Here is a 25,474-nt window from a genome sequence, read left to right as displayed (position 1 = left end):
TCTTTAAAAATGTTTTTTTTTAATTATTATTTATTTTATTTTTATTCACTGTTTTCCCTGTGTCGTAGTGGAGAGTCTCGGAGTGCAGATTGCACAGACGAGCTGATGGCAGCGAGAGTTAAACCGGGTGAGGTTCAGGGGTCAGGGGTCAGCTCGGTTCCTGTAGGGACTGTGTGTCGTCACAGTTTCCCTGAAAAAAATAACAATAAAATAAAATAAATCATGAAACGTACGATAATTCTGTTTATTTTAGCGCTGTGGCCTGTCGGTGGTGGATCAGGAGAGCAGCTCACTTGGGAAACCAAACAAAAAGACAAAGTGCAGATATTCAATAACTTCCTGTGAATGTGTAAATGTGTCGACAGATAGCTGATAAAACTTCGCCCGTTCTTTCAGGAACTGTTCTCTCGGCGCGTCCCTCTCTGTGCTCCCTCTGCAGCCGTTCAAAGCGATGCGTGTGGCAGTGATATTCCCTTCTAGCCTCGTGTCTTTGCGACGTTGCGCTTCTCTGTATTTCTTTGCAGGGATCTGGTACACTTCATCATCCCAGCGACTTCAGGTCCTTGTCAGCGGCCTGTCGTTCACTCTCAGTTTGTATTTCTCCTTTTTCGACAACTTTTTGTTTTTCACACCCTCCCTCTTCCTTTCTCATGTACATATCTTAGCCAGTGACTGACCGTTCATGTGGAAACTCATGCACAGTCTTGATAACAGGCAACCAGCAGGCGTAGGAAGTGATTCAGTTATTTTTATTTTTACATTTCACTTCTTTTTTTTTTTTTTTTTTTTCTTTTTTTTTGCAACAAGCTTTTGTAACTTTTTTTCATCTTCTCATCTCAGTTAAAAAAACATTTCGCAGTTGACCTTGTGGAAGAGTTTCACTTTTAGCTCTCCAACCAGTCTTCACACAAGCTCTAATAATAATCAAATCTTTGTCACTCCGACTCTGACAGCTTTGAAACCTGGAGAACTTGCATCCTATCATGCTTACTAGAAAGCACCGAGTTGCAACAGAAGTAGAGGCTTATTGATATTCCACTGTGAAAAGAGAAATCTTGTGAGACTCACCTGGCTTTGACATTTTTAGCACGACAAAGGTCCCACAAGCAACACCAGTAATTTCTATTTCCCTTTTTTTTGTTTTTTTCTTTTTCTTTTCTTTTTTTTTTTTTACAAGAAAGAAGAAAGTGATTGGCACGTGCCGGAATATGCTAGAAACAGCTCCGGGCAGTTTATGTACTTTACTTGTCATTACAAGGTGTTTCATATTGACGTCTGTAACAACATTTATCACACTCGTCTGTCCCATAATAATCATGTTTTATTGTTTTAAACAAACATCTCAAAGGAGGAGGAATAAGCTGAAGTCAAAGCTTGTTCTGTTACAATCCCAATTCTAGAGATGCACCAATCACTTGAGATCAAAATTGATCTCTTTTTTTTTTCCCCTTTATTGGCTCTGATCAGTAATCAGCAGATGAAATTTAGAATTTTCATTCAAGGCATCAAAGCTAAAAGTGTTCATTTTAAGTTTATAAAACAAATAAGCCAACAACATGCACTTTGAAATGGTTGCAGCTCATATGCTGCAACAAATTTGATGTAAAATGAGAAAATTCTCGTAATTCCTTAATTTTTCTATTGGATTCCAAACCACTACCTCTGCAAAAGAACCCACTGCACATATTTTCTTTTAACTTAGTTATAACCCTTAAGAAAAAACAAAAACAAAACAAAAATCAAAAAGAGTCCAAATCAGCATCAGCAGCTCAGAGCCCAAGCTAAATTGGAAATCAATGCCTGGCAAGAAAAGAATAAGCCAGGTCGGTGCATCTTTAATTAAAGCAATTTAAATATTATCAAGTTATTAGGTTCTTTTTTAAATTGTTTTTTGAAAACAAGAAATTGAATATTCTTTTGTCAGAGAAGTCAATAAACTAGACTTCTGTATTTAAAAAAAAAAGCCTGGGGTGGTTAGAATATTGTTTTAAATTCATAAATCTACAGCTTTGTTTGCGTTTTTCTTTCCTTTTTTTTTCTCGATGTTGCGGTTGGCATGCACAGTGTGTAACGAAAGGCTGGATTGTTGGTACCGCAGCTTGACAGTATGGATTCGTCATCTGCAGGCATAAAAGTTTGATTTATTTGGACTCGGTGTCAGGCTCCCAGCTACTGACTTCAGCATCAGGTGTCTGCGCGGAGAGGTGCACGTTTAATTCCAACGTGCTGGAAAAATGTAAGCGTATTTACTCGACTTTTAAAAAGATGGAAAACACGTCTGACTCGCCTTTAGTGTTTGGATTTCAAGATGGTCTTTGGAAGTGTTTTCTGCATCTATTTGCATGTTCCTTCGGGGGTTTTTTTTATTTTATTTTTTTTATGTGAGCATTAGTGACAGTCAAAAGAAGTCTTAAAGAGGCGTGCTTGTGACTGCTACAGGAAGATGTCAAACCTTTAGCTTTGCGAAAAAAAATGTTTTTCTTTTTTTTAAATATTTAAAATAGAAGTTCCTTCTGCGTTTTGTTTTTCTCCCCCAGAGGGAGGGCGCAGGGATAAAATTAAACCTGTCTCAGCATGTGGTAAATTTTCACCTCGGATGCAGCTGGAAATGCAAACGAGTGTGGATCCAAACTTCAGATGGTGTCTAACGTCTGAATGTCCACCGTACTGTAAAGTGTGGACAGGGGGCACTGAGCTCCTGAAAGGTGTCCCACGATCCTTAGCTGCCAGTGAAAGTAGTTCAGCTTTTAAACCCTGTGTGCGTGTGTGTGTGTGTGTGTGTGTGTGTGTGTGTGTGTGTTGGGGGGTATACTCTCAGTTTTTAGAGGTGTGAATGTTGTCACGCTGCCAGTAGCGGTTATGTTATTTGGCATACAGGTAGTCGTCAGGCACTGTTTAATTTGTATTGAGGAATTGACAAATGAGTTATGACACTGGGGCTGTTTCTCCTGGGAGACCGAAGTAGAGACTGATGGAGTACGAGAGGAGGTATGAGAGACAGGGAGAAACAAAGAAAGCAGGAATGAAGGAAAGAAAGAAGGAAGGAAAGAAAGAAAGAAAGGAAGGAAGGACGAAAGCGGCTGATTTTCAGAGGACTTGCTTTTTGCTCCGGAGATGAGTAGGTGGGTAATAGCTGCCATTTGTACTTATGGAAGAACAAAGGGAATTCAAACCATACAATTTTTCTACCAATATTTTTGTGCTCCATTAGATTTTTAGTTGTTGCTATGTTTGATTGAGTTTTTAGTTGCACATATTGCTGCAAATGTACTTCCCCAAACGTTCTGCGCTTAAACATGAATTAGAAAGATTTTCCTTCCACTGTTTAAGTTGGTTCCTCTGTGCTAAGAATAAAAAAAAAAGTTATTTTTCTCTCACATACTTCCATATGAGTGGTTTTACAGTTAAACACCTTAAAGAGAAAGTGTTGAAGTAACCACAATGTTTTCCCTAAGCAACGGGTAGTCCTGCCTCCCCTCCCCCCGTCCTTTGCTGCACACTGCCAGTAAGGTGGCTTACGGAAACAGCCTCACTTTTGCCTCGCTCGCAAGAAAGCGAAAATTGGAAACATTTGCACTCATCAGAAATGCGCAGACAGTAATAGAGTGGAAGCCAAAAAATCGCCACACATCAATATGGCCAGGCTTACTATTTTAAAACTTACAGGCTGCGAGCGAAAGCAGTTAACCCGACCATTAAACCGGCTTGTTAAACCTTTGCTTTCTTCCCAAAGAGCAGAAAGGTAGAACAATCCGTGCAATAAACTCTTAAAAACTACTTCTAAATTTAGCAGTGTTTGTTTTAGAGTTTTGTTTTAGTCTCAGAACCGAAACCATAATAAATCTTACAGACGGAATTGTAACAAGTATGTTGGTTTTATGAGTCTCACACCAATCTATGCATCACGCTTCCAAAAAATTCCCTGATTAAGCATCTTACATTTTCAAATGTCACATTTGTTTTGTGATGTGGATCTTTTCCAATAATGCCTGTGCAAAAAGTGAATTTTTCTCAAAGAAAAGAAGAAGAAGGAGAAAAAAAAAAACCCAGCATGCCGCAGTGTGCAGAAACAAAATAGAGACAGCAAACTAGATCAATATGTCACTGGTTTGGATGACATGCTGGACAGGTCCTGGACATGGCTGTGAGTTATGTAGGAGGCACTAAATCACTTCCCATGTTCTGATTTGTGTCTGGTTTCCTAAGCACTTCTTGTGGCTGGAGGGGGAGGTGTGTGTTTGTATGAGTGTTAGTGGATGGTAGTGAGTGTGTTGCTGGAGAGAAGGTAACAAATGCTGGGGGCAGTGCCTGTCGAGGCAAGCTTTTCCTTTTTCTTTTATTTTTTTTTTCTTTTTCTTTTTTCCATCTTCATGTTGCAGGGCAGAGAACAGAGAGGAAATTCAAACCAAAATAACCCCTGTGCCCTTGCCTGAGAAATGACCCCCCCCCCACCCGTCCCTCGTCGCTCCCTCCAGATATCCTCCCTGCTCTGAGGGAAAGGTCATGCTACGGCACTTGGGTGGAGTTAAAGGGGTTGTGGGGAGCCTCACATTCACCCCCCCCCCAGCCCCCTGCCCCCTATCCCGTCCACCTCAGGGCATGGATAACCGGGACAATACCTCTGTCAGGCCATGTGGACCTCAATCGGGCCCTTAACCATACCTGCAAATTAAGGGCTTTATTAGATTTGCTAATGTGAGTTAGATTTTTTTATTTTTTGCAATAATCTGTATTTTCAGGGCAGGCGACAACATATGCAATAAACTCCAGGCATGAAAGTTTCCACTAGCTACATCCTGTTGCAGGTTAAACAAACCTTTCCCCATCCTCTTTCTTTTCTTTTTTCCTAGGATGAGATGTATTCATTTTTTTGTTTTTCTCTTGGTGGTTTTGAACGGCTGTTTTGTGCCGAGTCCTCACGCAGAACCACAGCTCTAGTTGTTATGCGAAAGGAATCTGACCTGATGTCACACACTGTCACAGGAGTGAAGGCCTTTGGGTGTTTTTGTCAGGGAGCGCAGCGATCTGATTGGTCTGGTTTGTGTTCAGAGGGGACGGGGTCGCGCCCCGGAGAGCCCGAGGTCAAAGGTGAAGTGTCGTCATGGAAGTGTTGGGATGGGGATAGAAGGAGGACGCAGGCCCGCCTGCCGCATGGGACGCCAGGGCCTGGGAAATCACTGTCACAGAGGAAACTCGAAACTCGCCAGCAGACACTCCGTTTCCTTCTGCTCTTATTTTAATTTAGCTTCTCTTATTGTCTCTCTGGAATGGAAATGAGCCTGGATTAGATTTTGCCGTCCTGACAACTTGAGTAAAAATCAGCACAATCTAAAACCACAGCTTGTTCCTGTTTGTTTGTTTGTTTTTTGTTTCTTTCAAACATAAAACATAATCCAAGAAAAGACTTTTGCTTTTGCTTGGTCAGTGTCCTCTTACAGGTCAGACTGCACTTGGTGCAGTACTTTATAATTTACCAAAAATGTGACTTAATGTTTTAATTCAGACATTGCAGATTAAAATTATTGTCTGTGGCTAAATCTGGCACTTTGCATAGTAGACCTAAATAATGCCCCTTTTAAATAAATTAATTAATTCATACAGCTGCTGAAATAATATATTGATATTTGCTGATTTGGTTCTGATGAATAGAAATAATCAAAAAAGTAACAAATATCTAACATTTGTCAGTATGACAAGCTGATAGTGGGTTGTTAATTACTCAGGCTATCTGCTCTAGTAGCTAGCTTGCAATCTGCAGGTGAACAGACTTAGCTGTAGCTTTAGCTTTAAAAAAAAGTGTCTCCATAAGAGAGTGACGGGCGATTCTCCTTGAGTTTCCACTTCACAGCTGTCCACAGTTGAAAAATATTTCAATTTTGTTTTTCTAGAAAGACAGCGAAATGTTTTCTTGACCTGCACTGAGTCAGCTGACTGTGCAACAGGTGGGAGAGAGACACAACTCCTTACAGTCTCAGAAAGTCTGTGATCACCAGCGTTTTCTCTGCTTTCTCATTAAAAGATCTTTCCCAGTAGGATCTGCAAATCAAAAATGCGAAGCAAGCATTTCTCACAACCTCGCACAGAATGGAGATTCAACGCACTTCATCATTTGTTGTTTCTTTTGTAGTCCACACATAGTTGCAGAAGAAACTGCGTTTACTCCCGTTACTTCATCTGGAATCTCGTTAAAAACACTTTCAGCTCCAGGAAATGGTAGCTGATGATGAATCGGAACTTTGGGAATACCTTGACGTCCCCCTCTGACGTCACGAACCACTGACACTTCTTTGTCTCCCTTAAATATTATCCAAGTCCCTTTCGAGTGTGCCGCTGCTTTTTAAGATTAATCTGAAGAAGTAATTGTGCTCCTTAGCAGTTAATATGGTGCTGGCAGGAAAACGGTCTCTGAGCAGCCTTTGTTTACCTTCCTGTGCTGCGGTTTGACATGTAAACCCATGTCAGGCCGTCAGCTCCCAGACACATTGGTGTCATCCAGACAACCGGAGCTGCGCGCTGTGCTCCCTGCCTTCATGGCATTCAAGCTCCACTCATCTCTGTAAATCGTTTCTGGCTGTGTCTGTGAAAACGGCTTCACAACCCTGCTGCTGCTGCTGCTGCTGCTGTGTGTGTTTGTGTGTGTGTATGAGCATCATCACCAGGCACCAAATAAAAATATACTGCACTTGGGGTGAGAGATATGGCCATATAAATGCATCACTTTGAATTCGGTATTTATTTAACACACGTCTTTGGTAATCCTTTGTGGCTGTAATGTGGTTAAGGATATTAAGGTGTATTTGTGGCTGAGCGCAGCTGCCTGCACTGTTACCGTTGCCCCCCTTTTTTTTTTTTTATTAGGCATTTTCACTCTCGCTGGTTGGAACTAAGCACTCGTTTCCCTCAGATGAATGGGCCATTATTGAGATATTACCGTGGATATGAATTCTGCGTCAGTCAATGAACAACCGTAGCCAGATAGACTTTATTGAAGAAAATTCCTGCTTGTAAAATGTCATGGTGATTTGGGATTTAGACTTGTGTGATTTTTCAAATTTCACACTGCCGTCTCCACCTTCGAACAAATCTTACCGGCATGGCTAATTTAAGTGTGGTGTGTTGATCTTTTTTTTTTTTTTTTCCAGTCTTGTTTTTCTGAAAAAAAAAAAAAAAAAAGACACCCATTGAATCCCGCCGGAGGCCCTATGATGTTGAGTTATAGTTAGTTTTTTTCTTTAATGGTCAGGTTTTAACACTCATTGTTTCTTTAAAATGAACACTATAATTCAGTTTATTTATTTACAACTAAGTTACAACAAATGGCATCTAAAGGCAGTTTACAACAATTCATTCTTGCAGTAATGTTCCACTTTGCATAACAAGCAAAGTAGTCAAACGTGAATTTAGCTACAAGCAGTATGATTTTATACTCTAATTATAGTTCAGTAATGAAAATCAGCCGGTCACATAATTGGTGAAAGCTTTGTCTGTGTGAGGAAGCCCTTCTGACTGCAACAAGGCATTGACTTAGCAATTCCAGCAAATTACAATGACCATATTGCATGTATTGCAGCCATGGGCCTCGATGCTGGTAGCAGGCCCCATATTCATTTACAGTGTCAAGAAATAAAAAGGTTTCAGCCAATGGTCAGCTGGCTGAAAGAAGGTCACTGTCCTTTTTACAGCGAAAACGAATTTGATTTGAACATGTTTTGAGTTGTGTAACTCGTGGGCTGTGGTGGTTTGGAAGCTAAAGGAGTATAACACACAGCTCTTATTAAGGTGTCACAGTTTTAAACCCTCAGCCTGATACTACATGTGGTATTTTGTTAAAAACTAACTGGAGGCCTTTTTTAACCAACATGCCAGCGAATATGAGTTTGTGTTAAATGTCCTAATACATATATAGATGTGTTTACCAAACGTGATTATCATTTTAAAATGCTGTACATTATGTCTCATCGTTTTACCAAGAACAATAAGATTATGTTTACCTCCAAGTGTTTTTTGTTAATAACATGATGCTGTTCTTCTCTTACACTCAAGGTTAACATATCGACCCATGCCCAAATTTCTTCTTCACGAAGACAAAAACAGATGCCTTGAACATGAATACTGGGTTTATTCTAATGACAGCCATGCGTAAGAGTGTGTGATCACAAAAGATAGTGATCATATCTGATGTTTTCACCCATGTGTAGTTTTCCTTCTGTGTATTTTCCACCGCTGTCCTTTGCTTTGAAGCTGAGTAATGCATGTAGCTGTGCTTGTACGTGTGCGCTGTTGTATGCATGTCCTTGCTTTCTGGCCTGTGTGTGTACGCGTGCATGCGTGTGTGTGTGTGTGTGTGTGTGTGTGTGTGTGTGTGTGTGCATGCGAAGCAGCAGCTGAAGGCTGGTGTGAGTGTGGCAGTGCTTGGTTGGTTGGTGTGCTCTGTGTTTTTGGCTGTGTGTGTTGTCAGTTTGCTGTGTGTCAGCAGTGAGCCAGGGGAACGCTTGGCTGCCTATTCAGGCCGGTGCGGACCCTGCTGTGCCCAGCTAGCATGAGCTGCTGGCGGGTGCTTGAGGGCACTGCGCTGGGAAGAGGGAGTGTGAGGGGATGTGGGGGTGGGACTGGCAGGGGGTGGGTGTGGGGGATCAGCCATGCTGAGGTGTATGACTGTACCCTCTGGCAAATGTGAGATCTTGTCACAACCACCACCAACACCGCTCTGAAATCCTCATCTGTCTCCTTGCTCACCGAACCAGCAGCGACAACCGCTCGCCCCCCACCCCTCCTCCCTCCTCTTCACCCCCGTCGTACATACAGTACGCTTCCATCAGGCACCTGGATTGGGGTTGGGAGATGGAGAGAAATCTTCCAGGGAGCAGAGGTGATAGGACCAGATGAAACGGAGAACAACGGGAGGCTTGGCTGCCTGACCTTTCACCAAATCCCCCCACTTTTCCGTTCCACTGGTCGCAGCCCAGACTGGCTGGGGGGCACGCCTGCCTGTCTGCCTCTTCTGGCCGCCCCGCATTTTAGTCTTGCCATCTTTTTTTTTTTTTTCCTTCTTGCTTTTATCCCTGTCCCTTTTGAATCAAATTGTATGACTGCTGCCACAAGAAGTGACAAGAATGAGCAAAGAAAGCAAGGGGGAAGAAAAAACAAAACAAAACAGATTAGCTGAAAAAGGAGAAAGTCAGCTTGCAGATGATACAGGCATGCATGAAGGTTTTCTGCAACAGCTCCCACTTCCCTCAGGTGAGCATCACCCTGACTGGAGTGTTGTGATCTTGAGCCGCTCTGCGCCCAAACTGTCGTCTATCACAGCCTCGCCCCCTCCTCCTACCCCCTCCCTGCCGTCTCTGACACATGTAACTCAGCTTGTCAGAGCTGTTTTCCACCTGCCTCCGCTCTCACACACCAACGTGTCCCTGAACCTCAAAGCTTTACGTCTTCACGCGGTTGATCTGGTTTGTTTCAACCATCCACACGGAGCAGGGCGGCGGAGCGTTTTGTGTGGTGAGGAGATGGGAGATTAATCGGACTGATGTAAACCGACGATCGCTAACATCTTCACACGCGGTTTTCTCTGTGCTAAGGGCTTGCTTGGAGTCAAAACCCAAAACCGAAAGATGCTGCATTAGTGGCACACATCGCATAGCCCCACCACTACCTCGGCTCCGTTTTTTTTTTCCATTGTGTCCTGATTTAATCTAATAAATCTGTACTTATTTTTACTTTTTCTTCGCAGATAGATGTGATGAAGTGTGATGCTGCACTCATAAGAAGTTCACACTTCTCTTCATCTTTTCTTTAGCAATGTATTCCTTCACATGGCACATAAGGTTTTTTTTTTGTGTCCACATTTGAATCATGCATCTTGGGAGCCCACATTTACTCTGTCTGCTTTTATAGATACAAACATATGCATTTTTTATTAGCGATGTACCGATCAGACATTTCCATGGACATCCTCCCGATGAGGATTTTTTTTTGCAAAGAATGTAAATAATAAAAACATAAATCTACTACTTTTTTTTTTTGGTATAAATTGTAAGTTTAATTATTCTTAAAGAAGTCTAGCTACACCTCACTATTTTTTTTTCACTCTACTTCTGAAATGTAGCAGTATTTAAAAAGCACACATTTTCACTACAATGTCATTTTAAATCAAATAACAGCTACAGCACAGTTGTAATTTACTTTCCACTACCAGTATTTTATTATGAGTCCAGTTGTAGAATTATTTATTTGCGTGACACTCCACAGAGTCAACCCGCCTTTCTTTTTTGACGCTGTGGATGATCGATCATTGAATCTTTTAGCACCAGAGAGGTGTGTGGTTAGGAAAGAGAGAGCAGTATGTATTACGCAGCTCTGCAGCTCAACAGAATTTATCTGCAATTTTATGACAAAGATAAAATGATGAAATAACCAATGTTTTAAACCGTCGTTAGTGTCTTGTGTTGACAATTATCCCAGATACAAACCCTGACTTCCTCTGAGGATTTCCTGTAAAGCTGTGATATTTCCAAAAGATTTCTAACAGATTCCTAATCCAATGTGTTAGATGACGGATTGGAATTAGAAATAGCAATTCTTCTGCCACGGGTTTAACTTTATTATTTTTTTTTTAATTTGCTGAAGCCTAACTTCCTGTTTACACATAGCATGCTGAATGCACACCCGACATTCCTCTTTGGAAAATTCTGCTTCCTTTTAAATGGCTTCACACATCCTTTGTGCTTACAACTTTATTCTTAAGCCCTTTATTGATATTAAAAATACAGCTAAGAACCTCTTCCTCGCTCCCTCAGTGACAAATTCGACACTGAAGGGTTGTGACCTGTTGGTGCTTAGGAATGTTGCCTTCCCAGATCAGACTTTTCCTGACCTGCTGATCACAAATCGGGGCCACTCGAGGGTAAAATCAGCCAGTTCCAGCCACCAGCCGATTTCTTGGTGGACCTCTGGGTTTTTCCACATAATGTTTAATCAACCTATGTATGGATTTTTCCTCATCCGTTTAATAGGAGACTTCACACTTTGCTGACACAGGGTCGATACTGTGTCATGGTCATTATGCCCATAAATTGGGCCAAGCAGGATAAAAAGGTCAGTCTCCTTCGGTGCCCTTTGACCCAGCGATGGGAGATCATGCAAGAGTTTCCCAGAGTTGCATGTTTAAATTGTTCTGTGTGTGTGCGCGCGCGTGTGTGTGTGTGTGTGTGTGTGCCTGCTTTCACGTATTTTTTTCAGGCAGTGAGGAGGTGGACTGTGAGAAGAAGAAGCTTTGCTTACAGGCTCCACTTTTGGTCTTATTGATGAAAAAAAATGGGAGAGGGGAGGAGAGGGGGATGGAATGGTGTTGAATTAATTTCACAGTGCAGACTGAGAGTGGGATGTGAAAATGACACTGGTTTCATTAAATGTGTATATTTTAAATGATTCATCTGTATCAGAGAATGCCAGCTGCTTGGAATTGTCGGAGCCTTAATTAACCTCCTCCTTCCTGTGCTTCTGTTCAGAATCCGAGCTCTCCCAGAGTAAGACCGGAGCTGTGGCCCCAGGAGCCGGAGGGGGAGGAGGCGGGAGCAGCGGCGGGAACCACCTGCAGTGCCTGTCCGTCCACTGCACAGACGAGCTGGGGGACAGCAAGGGCCGAGGGGGGCCCGTCTCCTCTTGGCGCTCCATCCACTCTGACATCTCGAACCGATTTGGGACGTTTGTGGCAGCTCTGACTTGAGCGACAAAACAGACTTGGATGAAGAAGGATACAAAACCAGAAAAAAAAACAAAAAACAAACAAAAAAACTGAAGGACAACCTCAGAGACCAAAAAAAAAGAAAAAAGAAAAAAAAAAAGCAGAAACGATGACGATGATATGTCAGTGAGACAGCTGTGTGCGGCTCTTGCCTGTTCAGGGAGAGAGACATTCGTGCTCATAAACGAGAAAACACGAACGCAACTTACACCCACACTCACACACAGAATCAAATGCCATGATTTTTTTTCCCCCCCTTCTTTTTTAACACAGTCATGCATTAATATTCTGCTGGACAATAAAACGTGGGGCCGACTCGCCGATTCCCCACATCTGGAAAACCTCAAATCCATTTTTTTTTCTTTCCCCTTTGATTTCATTGTTGAAGAGAAATAAAGACATGTTTAAGGAGGAGAAGAGAAAAGCAGAAGAACAGAGGAACAGATGTCAGTTGTCATTGGCTTTGATTGTATACCCGTGTTTAAGTATCGGTGATGTGACCTCGGCTTCATTGCTTATTGCAGTCTGCCTGCTCTTACCTCAGCTATGGCTACACCTCTAAAGTTGACCTGAATCTTCTGGGTGGGGACATGTTTGACCAATGGTGGGCTAATTTCGTCGACAAGGCTCGCCGGTTCACTTGGCAAAGCCAAACGGACCCAGACGAAGGCCAGAAGAGGGACAGTTATGCAGGAATGTACCTCAACATTTTTTTTTTTTGGTGTGGGGGGTAGAGGGGTGGCAAACTCAGATTTTTTCGTCTATGTCAAAGCATTTTTGAACCATTTTTGAATCGTTTTTGTTTGCTGCTCTCAGTCATTGAACTCATATTTCTCTTTCAGTCAATTTGCTGAGAAAGTGTTTTCTCTCTCTCTCTCTCTCTCTCTCTCTCTCTCTCTTCTCCCCTGCACATCTTGTGAGCTCAACCACTTGTATACAATTCAGCCAATGGGAACTAGAAACAACAGAGGAGGTCAAGGGGTTTGTTTGATAAGGGAAATGAAAAATAATAATTAAAAAAAAGATTATTGGTATTGCACATGTATAATAAGAGAACATTTTGCTGTGTGTTAGGCAATCTTGTAACCTTTAAATAAAAGCTTCTGTTGAATTTGAATTTTTTGAACAATAGATGGAGGACTGTGACGGCAATTTACAAACAGGTTTTTTGTTATTGTTTTCCTTTTTTTAATAATATGTAAAGTGCAGTCGTCTGTTTTCCTGCATATTGTATATATCTGTATATGTTTTATTGAGTAACTAAATAACAATAAATATGATGTTAAAGGTGGCATTTCTGTCTCTTAAGTGTTTTTGAAAGTCTGCTGTTTGGTTGTTAATTTGCTATCTTGTACCCTCATTTCGTACTTATGTGTTACTATTTCTTCCATCCTGCTTCCATTTTGGCTCTCCATACGCCATGTCGCTACCATGTCTGAGATCCAGTGGCTCTCTGAAGTCAGTACACTCCTGTTAAAATTCTAGTTTTTTTTTTGTAATTTAGAAAAAAAACAAAAAAAAACAGACATCATTAATTTTCAAACCTTCACTTACCTTTAACTAATACTTTGCTAAAGCACCTTCTTACAGGTTAAAAATCTCTCAACGAGCTACTTCTTGACTTGGCAGTATTTGCATACTTTCCCACTCAAACATTCTCCAATTTTCTTGGACTGTGAGGACATCTAAAGGTCACATCCTGATAAGACCACTCCAAAACTTTGATTTTTCTATGAGGACACCATTCTTTTGTTGGTCTGGTTTTTGTTGCTTGTGAGCAAATGAAGAAAATGTCTGGAATATTCTTTATCCCTTGTAAAGTAGATCCGTTATAGTAGCTGCGTACTCAAGAGTGAATGTATAAGTTATATGATAAGGTACTTCAATGAAGTATTAGTTAAATGGTGTGCACACTTTTGCAATGAGGTTTTGCATTTTTCCTCCCATTTTTTCCTTTTATAGGTTTCACTTGAACTGTACAAGTGAAATTATTTTTCAGTCTCTTTTTTTGTTTTGTTACATCACAGGACCTGGGTTTATAACTGAGATGTTATTGTAAATTGTAATTCTATTTTTTTATTATCTTAAAGCTGCAGGAGACGGCACCATTTTGTAACTGAAAAAGTCTGGTATGAAACAACCAAAACAGTGAAGACAAGACTGATGTACTTCAGAAGGATGAAAAACCCATAATAAAAATGGGCATTTTGTGGATAAAACACTGTACCACACAGCAATTTTTTTTAATTTAAAAATGGATAGTTTATGCATTTCGAGATAAGATTCTATAAAGTTATTATCAACACTAGTTCTTTTGTCTAGAGCAGAAATATTCCACGTCAGAGTGAGCTTGGAGAGCACTGATTAAATCCTTAGAGAGGAATGAAGGCTAATAGCTACTGGGAGGGATGCCCAGTTTAGGCAAATTTTAGCAATTTAAAACAATTCCAACTAAACGTGTTAATGTCCCCAGGATACAATGCAACATTAAAAGATATTAATTGTTAAACCTTTCACAGAAGACTCTCAGGGTATTTTCTTCGCCGAGCAACATCTTTGTTTCTACACTGAAGGTGTTTCACTGGGGCCTGTATCAGCTGCAGATGTTACAAATTACGTCTTGTGTTAAAGTTTAAATGTTTTTCTCCACTCTTGGTGAACTTAGAGTCTACAGTGTGAACCAGCATAGCTGAAATGCAGCTGATCTCATAAATTGGCTGAAAAACCAAGAGAAAAACCGTACAGGCAGGTAATAGCTGCTAATATGTTGTAGTATGTAAATATACATTTTTTTGTTTGAATGCTATTAGAAAGCTGATATTAGCGAAACAAAGTCACATATGACTTTTTATTAGCCTTCCATTGCTCTTGAGATATTCCACAAACTCACTGATGTAACATCTGTCATATACAGATAATAAAACTACCATTAATAAGAACTTTACAGAACATCAGTTCAAAGAATCCACGTAATCCTTTTAAAGTGTCTTTTACATTGTACAATTTGCTGAGCAGAGCTTCAGGACCATCAATCTCAACATTAGATATCAAAGGATAAGACATGACAGAAAAAGTTGTGGACCATTGCACAACACTGACAAGCATGTCGGAACTTGAGAAAACCCGGAGGAGTAACATGAGAAATACCTGAAAATAATATGGCGTCTAGATTCATTTTTGCAAAAAAATAAAAAATAAAATAAAAAAATTACTAGATTACTTTATATCTGCTTGCAATTTCCAGTGCCGCTTAAAAAAACAAACAGAAAGATATAACCATATAAACAAAATTAAACCAAAACTGCAATATTTAACAATTTCATATTCTTATTTCACCGCCTCAAACACCATCTTACGTCTACTGCCTTCTAGCTCACTCTAAACACACACACACACACACACACATGCACACACACCTCCCCTCTTTCTGCTCCCCAGACCCTCTTTGGCTCACGTGCTCTTTATTGGCCATCTGCATGGATGCTTAATGGTAATCAATAACTCCCCAGTGTGCCAGCTCTGAGGTGGAGACGTCAATGCAACCTAACAGGGCTGTGGTGCTCAGCCCTGCATCAGCGCTGTCTAGGATACACACACACTCAGAAGCTCCCTGCAGGAGCCTGTCTGTGTTATTCAGGTGTGTTTATGCTTGCTGCTGTACTCGGTGCCTTGCTGTGTAGGATTGCATGGCCTGTTGTGAGCACAATGCACAAGGAGCTGCAGCTTTAGCAAACAGCAGAGACTGGTTACACCGCAGACTGGCATGTCACTTGGGAGTGTCTCTTTCAGGAAGGGGGATTAGGGAGAAAGTGGAAAATGGTTAGGGGCATAAATGCTGATTATGAGTGCTCTGTGCAAATAAAGCAGAAGATTCTAGCAGAATTCTCTGAGAACTATCACTAAATGGTGACGCTGCTTAGAAATTCCTACTTGCTAAAGTAAGGATATGTCTACAGTTTACACATGTTAGAAGAAGAAATGCTAATATGTTTTTTTTATTGGTATTGTATGTGATACGTCAACAAAAAGTGCTGCATAATTATGAAATGGAACAACAAGGCAACATGATTTTCAACATTTTTTTCTAAGTAAAATTCTGGACAGTGTGCCAGTGTATTTGGCCCTCATTCGTTAGTGTCCATTCTAGCTAAAGCTCATTTAGAGGGGAAAGACTGTGAACATCTGACTCTTAACTGGATTTTGGTCTTGACGCTGACTAGTCCTTTCTAATGCTTTGTTCTCACGCTAGAAGGTGAATCTTCACCCCAATCTTGAATCTTTAAGCTTCAGCTTTTAGCTTCATGCTTGTTCTCATCAACTCTGAAAAGCATTTCTGTCTCTTCTATAGAAAAGTTTTCTCACAGCATGAAGCTGACACCACTGTGTCTCACAGGTAATGCTATTGGCATTATTATAGTTCAAATGACCAACGTTATTATGTTATTTGCAGCTATTATGTTATTCTTCATCATGCTATTGGAGGTTACACATGACAATATCTTGGTAGGCTTGCAATTCTATTTTTATATAATGGGGGTGATACTCTGTTATTCAAAGTCTGGAAGGTTGTTTGTGACCTTTACTTCAATTTAACTGGATTTTATTAAGGTGTATGGAGAAAAGGGAACTCAATAGAAATGTCACATTGTTGATTTTTACTTGTAAAATGTTTAAAAACTATGCATAATTTCACTTTCCTTTCACTTCACAAATGTGCGTTACTTCTATCTTGGTCATAGTTCCTAAAGGTCTTAACCTTTTTTTTAAGTTTTGTTTTGTGTCACGTGGTCAACAGTCCTTAGCGGTTGGTGGCGGTAATGCTCACCTAACATTTTTTGCCAACCCCCAATAAATTTCACGAAGAAGAAAGAGGGAGGGCGAAGAAGAAGTCTGAACCGGAAGTGATCCGCGGCATCTTTGTAGGCAAGCGCAATGCAAAACCGGACCTATGACTTCAAGACCACAAAAAGAAAATGTGGACACGGAATCTTGACCAATGTGCGAAAGAAAGATACGTGAGCAAAAATCACTACTATCGGAATCGACCGGAATGAGACGGAGAAGGAAAATATGTCAGGCGAAGACTGAGTACACCATGGAGGACCTTCGCGGCCTGCAATCTATGGACGCATACAACCAGTGTTTAAACAGATGTTTAAGGTATGAATTCTTCGCCTGAATAACACGTTTCTGGTGACTAGCAGAGTAAGTACATTTAGTAACATACACATTGGCTACATGCTTGTCTTAGCTAGTTCGGCAGTAAGTAATGCAGTAAATATCACTGATATTTATCCTGGTATTACACAGAGTTGGGTAGGGTACTAAAAATTGTTATCGAATAACACAGTTGTAATGTATTTGTATTGTTTGTAAGTTAGATATCAACAAGGCGAGAGCTAGTTCTAAGCTTGTGCCTTTCTTATTGTCATCAATCCATAGCAACTTCCTACCAAGATGACTGTCAGTTACAAAGTTCACAGAAGTGTGACATGACACGAGAACTACCGTGTTTCCCCGATAGTAAGACACCCCCGATTGTAAGACGTATCGGGGGTTTCAGGGGGGTCGGCTAATATAAGCCGTACCCCGAAAGTAAGACATATGTCTTACTTTTCGGGGAAACACCTCTCATCTACCTGCGCGCCGCCTCCTGCCCACGTCCGCACCGCCCCCCTCTCCATACGTCACCACGCCGTCCCCTGCACTTGTCACTGCCGTTAATTTTATGGTTAAAACAAAAAAATTCGACAATTTTTTTCCAATATAAGACATACCCCGAAAGTAAGACATGGTGGGGCTTTTGGGGATAAAAAGAAAGTAAGACACTGTCTTACTTTCGGGGAAACACGGTATGTAATAGATAAAATCAGAATAAATTACGCTACAGCTTGTAATCTTAATATAACAAAATGCGTAACAGTATGAAAGCATTTTGTATGCCTAGTATAGTTTTGTTTTGTGCTTTTTTGAGGTTTCTAGCACACATTGTCACAACATTATTTTTCAATTGTTTCATGGAACAGCCTGTTGGTAGAAGGAAATACCGTACCAAAAAACAGCCAGTTTTTACAGTCACTGATAACACTGGTCTGACTGGTATATTGCAAAAGTGCTGTCCTGAAAGTACTGCATCGATGTAAGAGTATGTGTTTGAGGAGTGATTTGATGGATTACATAAATAATACAGAAGCTTTGAGTGCTGGAATGTTGTTGTCTTTGTCCTTTGTATTTGTCCCGGCATACTGCCAAGTTTTCTTTAAGAGAGTTACCTCACTATGTGCCAGGGAACTCCTCGTGCTGTTCGTCTACCTGCAGGTCTAGTTTGACTGACCTCTTAAAGCGAAACTTTGACTTACTTACATGACAGTAAAATCATTTAATGCATAATACTCAAAGCTACGATGACTAGCTTGCCACAGCTTGTGTCAGGCAAGCTGCAGTGTGTGCCCTTCTTTCCCAAACATGTTTGGTGTTCGACTAAATTCCACGCAAGGCATAGCGACAGGAACCTTGAGATACTGGCTCCAGTCAAGATGTATGATGCTGGATGCCGTCCTTCAATGGGCTCCTCTGCAGGGCAGCCATATTGGGAGGGCAAACACTGTGTGGTCGCCTGAGAACTTGCGTGTTTCCCAGCCAACGTCCATCTAAAGAATAACAATTTCACTAGCCATGAAGACTGTCCATGGAGCCTTGGGGGCTGTGGCCAGAAAGCTCAGCCAAACACTCTCCACTCACGCAGCTTTCTATGTACTCCTATAAATACATCTCCTATTTGTATAGAGGCGATATGCATCTTTGGGAAAATACCACAATGTTGACACAGGAACACCCTCATCACCCCCACCCCACCCCCATTTGGGTCCCTCTCCCCATGCTACCAAAACTCTTTCTACCCCTTGCTGAACCTTTCACTGCCCGAGAGAAAAACTGAGGGAGAGAAAGAAAGAGATAGAGAGAAGGAAAAGGGAGGCATGGAAGGAGACTGGGAGTAAAAGAAGTGTCTTTTAGAGGCCTCCACGGTCTTTAAGCCACTATGGTATCCACCAGAGCCCTCACATACACTCAGCCTTTAAAGGGCTTTTGTCCTGTAAAGAGGGTGTTTGGCTAAATTGGGGGTGCTTGTGGACTGGCGGGTGGGATTGGGCTGGGTTCAATTTATTTGGCTCCCACGTCTCCATCACTGGAATGGTGAACTTTTTTTTTTTTTTTGTAAGAGGTGGGACATGGAGGGGCGAAAGGGGGATCCTTGTTTCTTTTTCAAAAAAGTTTTGAAGGGGGGAGGGTTGGAAATCTTCCAAACGGTGCCTTTTTGCTTTTAAAGAAAGCTCCACTTGTGTAAATGTGCTCTTTGTCCTTTGGCCTATTGTTTGAATAGCATTGTGAACTTTTTTTGTGGGAAGCTCACAGGGGCTTGGGGGCCTGGGGTGGTGGGGGGTGGGCAAAGAGGGACCAACGGGGTCTAGGCCTGAATGACTCGGTCCTAAGACAACATAGCAGTCCAAGAGGCCAAGGTATGATACACCCCCAGCTTTACAGAAAAAAAAAACATATGACTTCACATAAGCTTAAAAATACATCTAAACAAAATGATTCTTTGAATTAAGTCAAGACTTGTCTTCTGATGAGTTCAAACGGGGCTTAAAATTTGATCTCAAACGTAAAGGCAAATCTAAAACAGACCCCAGCAAAGCCTTTCATTCTGAGAACCAAACCCATTGTGGCAACCGCTTTGCTCATAGAAACAATATGAAAACAGCCCAGCTCCCGCCCCCTGTAAAGGGATTTCTTAATAGAGCTGAATGTCTGGAGTCCCTCACTTCATCCAATTCATGACTTCCATCTGTCTCTGCTCTCAAAATATGCTGGCAGGTGGAAGGGAAGGACAATGCGTTTGCATTTTGGGACCATTTAGTTCACTTTTACAGACTCCAAGGGTGAGTTGTGTAAAAGTTTTTACCCGTGTCGTAAAAAAAGAAGATAAAAAAAAAAGAGATTTTCCTGTGAGCTCCACGTCCTTTTGCAGAAAAGATGATACTAACCTTGAGTAATAACTGTAGAAAACCAGAAAAGCCAAGAGTTTCTAGTGCTGATGAAACTATACAATACATTTATTTTAGAGTTATGGGTCACATTATCTGTAATATTTATTTAAAGTTAGTTTGATTTTCACTCATAAACTTTTGCAAAAATAGAAATACCTGCTCCATCTAGTAGTAGTTTTCCAGAGTTTTAACCGAGGTTACCAGTATGAAGAGGTGAGATGTAGGACACCTCACTTGTGTTGAGTTGTTTTATTTTTCTCAGGTGAAATGCATGATGTTGTTGATGGTGTTGCAGTAGGTGCGTTTAATTCAACAAACCTACAAGTAGACTTGCTTTAAATCCAATGAGGATAGTCTGGACAGGATAAAGTAAGGCCAAGAAGAGCCGCTGCTTCATTCTAGGACGCTCTGCCTTCCAGGTTTTGTTAGCCGTTGTTCCTAGTAAATCTCTATCTCAGCTGTGTTCCAGGCAGTGAGCGTTTCCATAGTCTGCTCAGCTGGTAGGATACTCAAGTCTCTTTGGAGGTCTCCTCTCCTGTAATCACAAGATATCCCGTGACCTCTCTTTGCTCTGAATCCACCCCCCCCTCCTCCAGAGAAACACACAGGCTTTCTGCTGGAAGGTGATTGAGCATGGCACCCTGCTCCAGGCCTGTCCTGCTTTGTCTGGGGACGTGTGCCTGTGTCAGGAACCACAATTAGTGGGGCGCGTCCCCTATCATTAATCACAGAAAAGTCCCGGATCTCAGTATCACACAGGCACACTCACTGTCAGCCTCCTCAGCATCAGGACCCCACATGGCAGCAGCATCCTCAAATGCAGCGTGGCCATGTACTTTCAAGCGTTAGTCTTCCTCAAAGAGGCATTTTTTTTTCAATTGTTTTGTCCAAACAAATCTGTCGGGCTGTGGGTCAAACAGGACCAGAATTATATTCATTTTTGACCAAAAATATGGTTCTAGTTTAGTTGGTGTATTCTTAGGTGAACTGTAACAGTTTATTTGTGGGTCTAATTGTATTTGGAGGTACACCATAACTCCATATGTGTATGTATATATATATATATATTTCATTTTTTTTGGGCTGTGTAATATCGATTTTGCGATATATATATTGATATTTTCTTTGCTAGAAAAAAATCGATATTCAGTATCGTAACATCCAATTGTCACCTTGCTTCACCGGGAGAGTGATTAGGTCATCAGGCTTAGAGTGATTCCTTCAAATGTTAAGTGTCAAGGTTAAAAAGGTATCAAACTATTCAGAGCAGGGTACTTGGTGCACTTTATTTACTTTACAAATGCATGTAAGCTACAGTTTGTACTGTTTCAATTAAAAGAAACATGTTTTCTCACCACTTCTTTGATTCATTTTGTCCAGCTGTCGACTTTAAGTCTGTGTCCATGTCCAACCAGAGCCAGGTATTGTGTAGTTGGTGCTTTTAATCAGTTTTCAGTTCAATTAATTCAATCCAACTCTATAACAGTCACAAAATGTCACCAAAATCACTCTGTCCCTCTAGAATCTTTCAGAAAATCGTAAAAGTGTATTGAATTGTATCGTTTACTGACTATCGCAATATATATCGTATCGTGAGCAGAGTATCGTATCGTGAGATTATTGTATCACTACAGTCCTAATATATATATATATATGTTTTTTAATATATATAATATATATATATATATAACCTTTTTCCTGATGTTGACCACAACATCAGGAAAAAGGAGCATGAGAAACTGGAGAAATACCAGGGCCTCAGAGAGGAACTGGAGAAAGCCTGGAAGGTGAAGACCACAGTGGTGCCTGTGGTCATAGGGGCCCTCGGGGCAGTCACCCCCAAACTGGAGCAGTGGCTCAAACAGATCCCAGGAACAACATCAGACATCTCAGTCCAGAAATGTGCAGTTCTAGGCACAGCCAAGATACTGCGCAGAACCCTCAAGCTCCCAGGCCTCTGGTAGAGGACCCGAGCTCAGAGGATGAAAGAGACCACCCGCGGAGGGTGAGAAGGGAATTTTTTTTTTTTTTTTTTTTAGTTCCTTACTAAGTGTTTGTGCCTTCTGAGCTTTTCCACATTTTATCACATTAGAACCAGTAACTTCAATGTATTTTAATGGAATTTTGCAACATGGACATTTTTGCAACTTTTAACATTTTTCTGGTTTATAACAGGAAATCTCAATAAAACGCATTCACCTTTGTGGTTTCAATGTGGCAAAATGCAAAAAATAAATAAATAAATAAATAACAGATGTATGAAACCTTTTTCCAGACACTGTAATCGGATTCAGATCATGGCTGCAGCACGCTTGCTTTACAGTCAGGGTATGAAATGATACACGCTTTCTGCAGTTTGAACAGCAGACAGAGGGCAAACACAAACCTGACCTCTTGAGAGGAAAACACATCCTCAGTTCCTATTTCACCAACAGTATGCAGATCAATACCGTGGCAGGATGTTAAATATTTGTCATCAGACGATCACACATTGATGAAACAAATCAATGGCTGATAGGAAGGAACTGACACGAGGTTCTGCTTGCTTACCTTCCTCCTAAGGGATGGAGGAGGGACAAAAGAAGGATAGATAAGGGAGGTGGAGATTTGTGGCTCTCAGGTGCTGAGCCTTTTCTCTGGGGTCCTATCTGTTTTCCTTCTCTCTCTCTCTTTTTTTCTCTCTATCTGTTTGTTTTCTTCTTTGAGGGATGAGAGACGGCCAGGAGAAAAAGAGATGAGGAAACTTAACCTATCGGTGAAGGTGAGGATCTTACCACGTCAAATTACAGCAGGTCCTCCGAATAAAGAATAGAGTGAGTGGTGCGTTTACCTGCATTCTTTACCAATACATATAATTTAATTTGCAACACACATCATGAAAAAACATACTGAAGGACAGACGCGTTTTGTCTACACACACACACTACACTGTATATGCTTCCCTCCCTCTCTCTGAGCCCTGAGCCTTTATTTAACACATAATGAATTTTCTGCCCAGACTCTTTCGATCTCTCTTTTTTTTTTTTTTTTTGCTCTGTCTCTCTCTGTGCTCTCCTTGCTTTATAAAAACAGAGGAATGAAAAGCAGCCAGATGGTAGCTCAGGCCTAATATAAAATCAATAAGCTGCCTTGAAGAGAAAAGAGGTGGAGGGGTGGGTGAAATGGGGGGTAGAGCTGGGGAAAGAAGAGTTGGTGGGGAGAAAAAAAAAGAACATTCAAGCACCACAAACACCAAAACATATCTTTGGTCTTCTTTTATCCCTTGCTCCATCCACTTCTTTTCTTTTTCTCTCCATCTTCCGGTGGACTTCTTCACCCTTTCTACCTCATATCACACCACTGCGGCTGACGAAGGGACCGGCGTCGCGTATGTTTGCATGTGATACGGCGGCAGGCACGCGAGGATGCCGGGACTTCTTACTGGGATGAGGAGGAGGAGGAGGGCAAGATAGAGATAGCCTTTTGAAGAGAGAGAAGACTGAGGGCCATTGAGAAGTCATTAAGGTAATGATAATGGGCGTCGTGAATAAGCAAAGAGACAAAAGGGGAAAGAGAAGCATGTGTATGTGTGTGGGTGTGCTGTGAGGCGAGGGTTAACAGATGCAAAGTGCTAAAGGCTAATTTGATTGACAGCCACATGTTTCATTACACGAGTGTTCTTGAAGTTTTGATTTATCCGACGTCTGTGTGAGAAAGCTAGAAAGCAAGGTGTGGGGAAAATGTGTGGGTGTGCGTGAGAAACTCCTCTTGTGCGAGAAGAGCAGCAAAGCCTGTCCCCTGGTGACTGGGCCTGCTTGCTGGGTGACAGATAGCCCAGGGAGAGAGGGGACACCAGGCTGTTTAGCTGATAATTAAGGGGGTTTTATCTTAATTTGAGCTGTTACTCTCTATCCTCTGCCGTGATTTATGAGTTGCCGGCCAGCCCGGCTGCCCCACTCTGCCCTTCAGCATTGGGAACAAGACAAAGGATCCTCTTCCCCACGTTCATCTCCTACATTCATGGCCGTAAAGTGGACTGAAAAACAATACATGCACCTTGAACTTTTTCCACATCTTGCCACATTATAATCACAAATTTCAATGTGTTTTGTTGGGCTTTCATGTATTGGACCAACGTAAAGTCGCAGATAAGTGTGAAGGGCAAAGGCAAAGCCACATGGGTTTTCAACAATTTTCATATAAATGCGTCTGTTTCTACCTCACTTTACTCTATCACTGAAATAAATGAATAAATGCAAGTGACCTCTGAAGCCAACAAACTGGAGAAAAGAGTGTGTAATTTAATCTCAGCATAAATACTGTATTAATGAGACGAACATTAAGCAAAAAACTAGCCAAGATGCCTGTAGAGGAGATGCAGAGATTCAAAGCTAGCTGTCCTGCTACTACAGCTGACGTTGTTTCTAAGACTGAAAGAAGGCCAAGAGAAGTCCAGCTTGCGGTGTGCAGCTTCAGCCCACACTTATTAAACACTTATTGTTAATAAACCACCAGTCTTTTTATGTAGACATATCAATGTTCTTTCTCAGTCTGGAATTTGATTTCTGTATTGTGCAGGTCTGCATAAGAACGATGAAAGGTAACAAGAAAATGGAAATAAATCTGTATTTCCAGACTTCCCCTTCATACGGTCCAAACATTTGTTCATTTTTTCTTTCCCTCCTTCCTTCTTGTTCTTTTTCAGGTTCCATATTTAAAGCCTGTCCACTTTTAAAAATATGGGTAATGAATTCTTTAGTAACTTCACCAATTCATATTTCTAAACGAGTGTAAAAGACTAAGGACACTGGAAAACTGAATCAGAAAAGTCTGGTGTGTACATGAAATCTGCATAACAGATCTGTATCTGTATCATTGCTTCAGTATTTTCCTTATATTTCCCAATCATTGTTCTGCTTTGTGCTTTTCTGTCTCGTGAATTCCTAGTTAACACATTGCAGATTGTATTTACAATGTCAGAAAGTGTGGAAAAGTTCAGGGGGTGTGAATACTTCTCCAAAGAATTCCCAAAGAATACAGTTGCAACTGGGATCTGAAAAAAGTGCAAAGCCCAAAGTGCTCAGTGTTAGTCTTTTCTCAGAACTACAGCAGGTCCCTGTTCAGGGCTTTATTCTCCTCAGTGACCCGTGTGTGGAAATGAATCATATGAGAAACCAGGCTGCAGCTTTAACCTCTCGCCAGCTGGCCAGGACAACACAGAACGGTGTAGGATTGAGTTCCTGCGCAGCGGAGTGACCGCAGGCAAGAGTTAACTTGATCTTTAGCTGGGTGGGGTACGAGTGAAGAGGAGGCAGGGTGGCGGTGGTGGGGGGAGCGGAGCAGAGCGTACCACTCGCTAAACAATGCGAGCCACTGTTCTCAACCTATCACACCCCCCGGGGTCACAGAGGAGAAGACATGCTAGTGCAACCTCATCTCCTCCAGTCGCCTCTCACATAAAGCCTGGGGATTTCTGCAGCTCCCTGGCTCGGATGTTGTTTTTACCCAGTTTGTGGGCAGGACTATTGGACAAGCATGTTTCGGGCTGCTGTGCTACTATAATCCCATAGGTATTTAGCTGGAGGGAGGGACCTTCGCACCTCCTCACTACCAGTGCAGGGCAAAAGTGTGTGGGCTTGCAGGTGTGCGTCATTCTCTCCATTTTACCGTTGAGCTCTGTTTGTCTTAAACTTTCCAGTTG

General features: G+C 41.5%; 1 protein-coding gene and 1 long non-coding RNA gene across 2 annotated transcripts in view; both read left to right on the top strand.

The window, feature by feature from the left end:
* Positions 1-13,037, top strand: part of mn1b (meningioma 1b) — a 20,261-nt gene extending 7,224 nt beyond the window's left edge. Inside the window, exon 3 of the mRNA XM_016677758.1 lies at positions 11,511-13,037. Coding sequence (XP_016533244.1) covers positions 11,511-11,728 — 218 coding nt within the window. The 3' untranslated portion in view covers positions 11,729-13,037. The remainder of the gene's footprint in view (positions 1-11,510) is intronic.
* Positions 13,038-16,627: 3,590 nt separating this feature from the next.
* Positions 16,628-25,474, top strand: part of LOC107837646 (uncharacterized) — a 33,280-nt gene continuing 24,433 nt past the window's right edge. The window contains exon 1 of the long non-coding RNA XR_001663689.1: positions 16,628-16,906. This is a non-coding gene — a long non-coding RNA (uncharacterized LOC107837646). The remainder of the gene's footprint in view (positions 16,907-25,474) is intronic.

The sequence above is a fragment of the Poecilia formosa genome, unplaced genomic scaffold, assembly GCF_000485575.1.
Source record: "Poecilia formosa unplaced genomic scaffold, Poecilia_formosa-5.1.2 Scaffold5, whole genome shotgun sequence".
In the NCBI taxonomy this organism is placed as follows: domain Eukaryota; kingdom Metazoa; phylum Chordata; class Actinopteri; order Cyprinodontiformes; family Poeciliidae; genus Poecilia; species Poecilia formosa.
The sequence above is the reverse complement of the archived record's forward strand: the minus strand, read 5'-3'. Positions and strand labels throughout refer to the sequence as shown.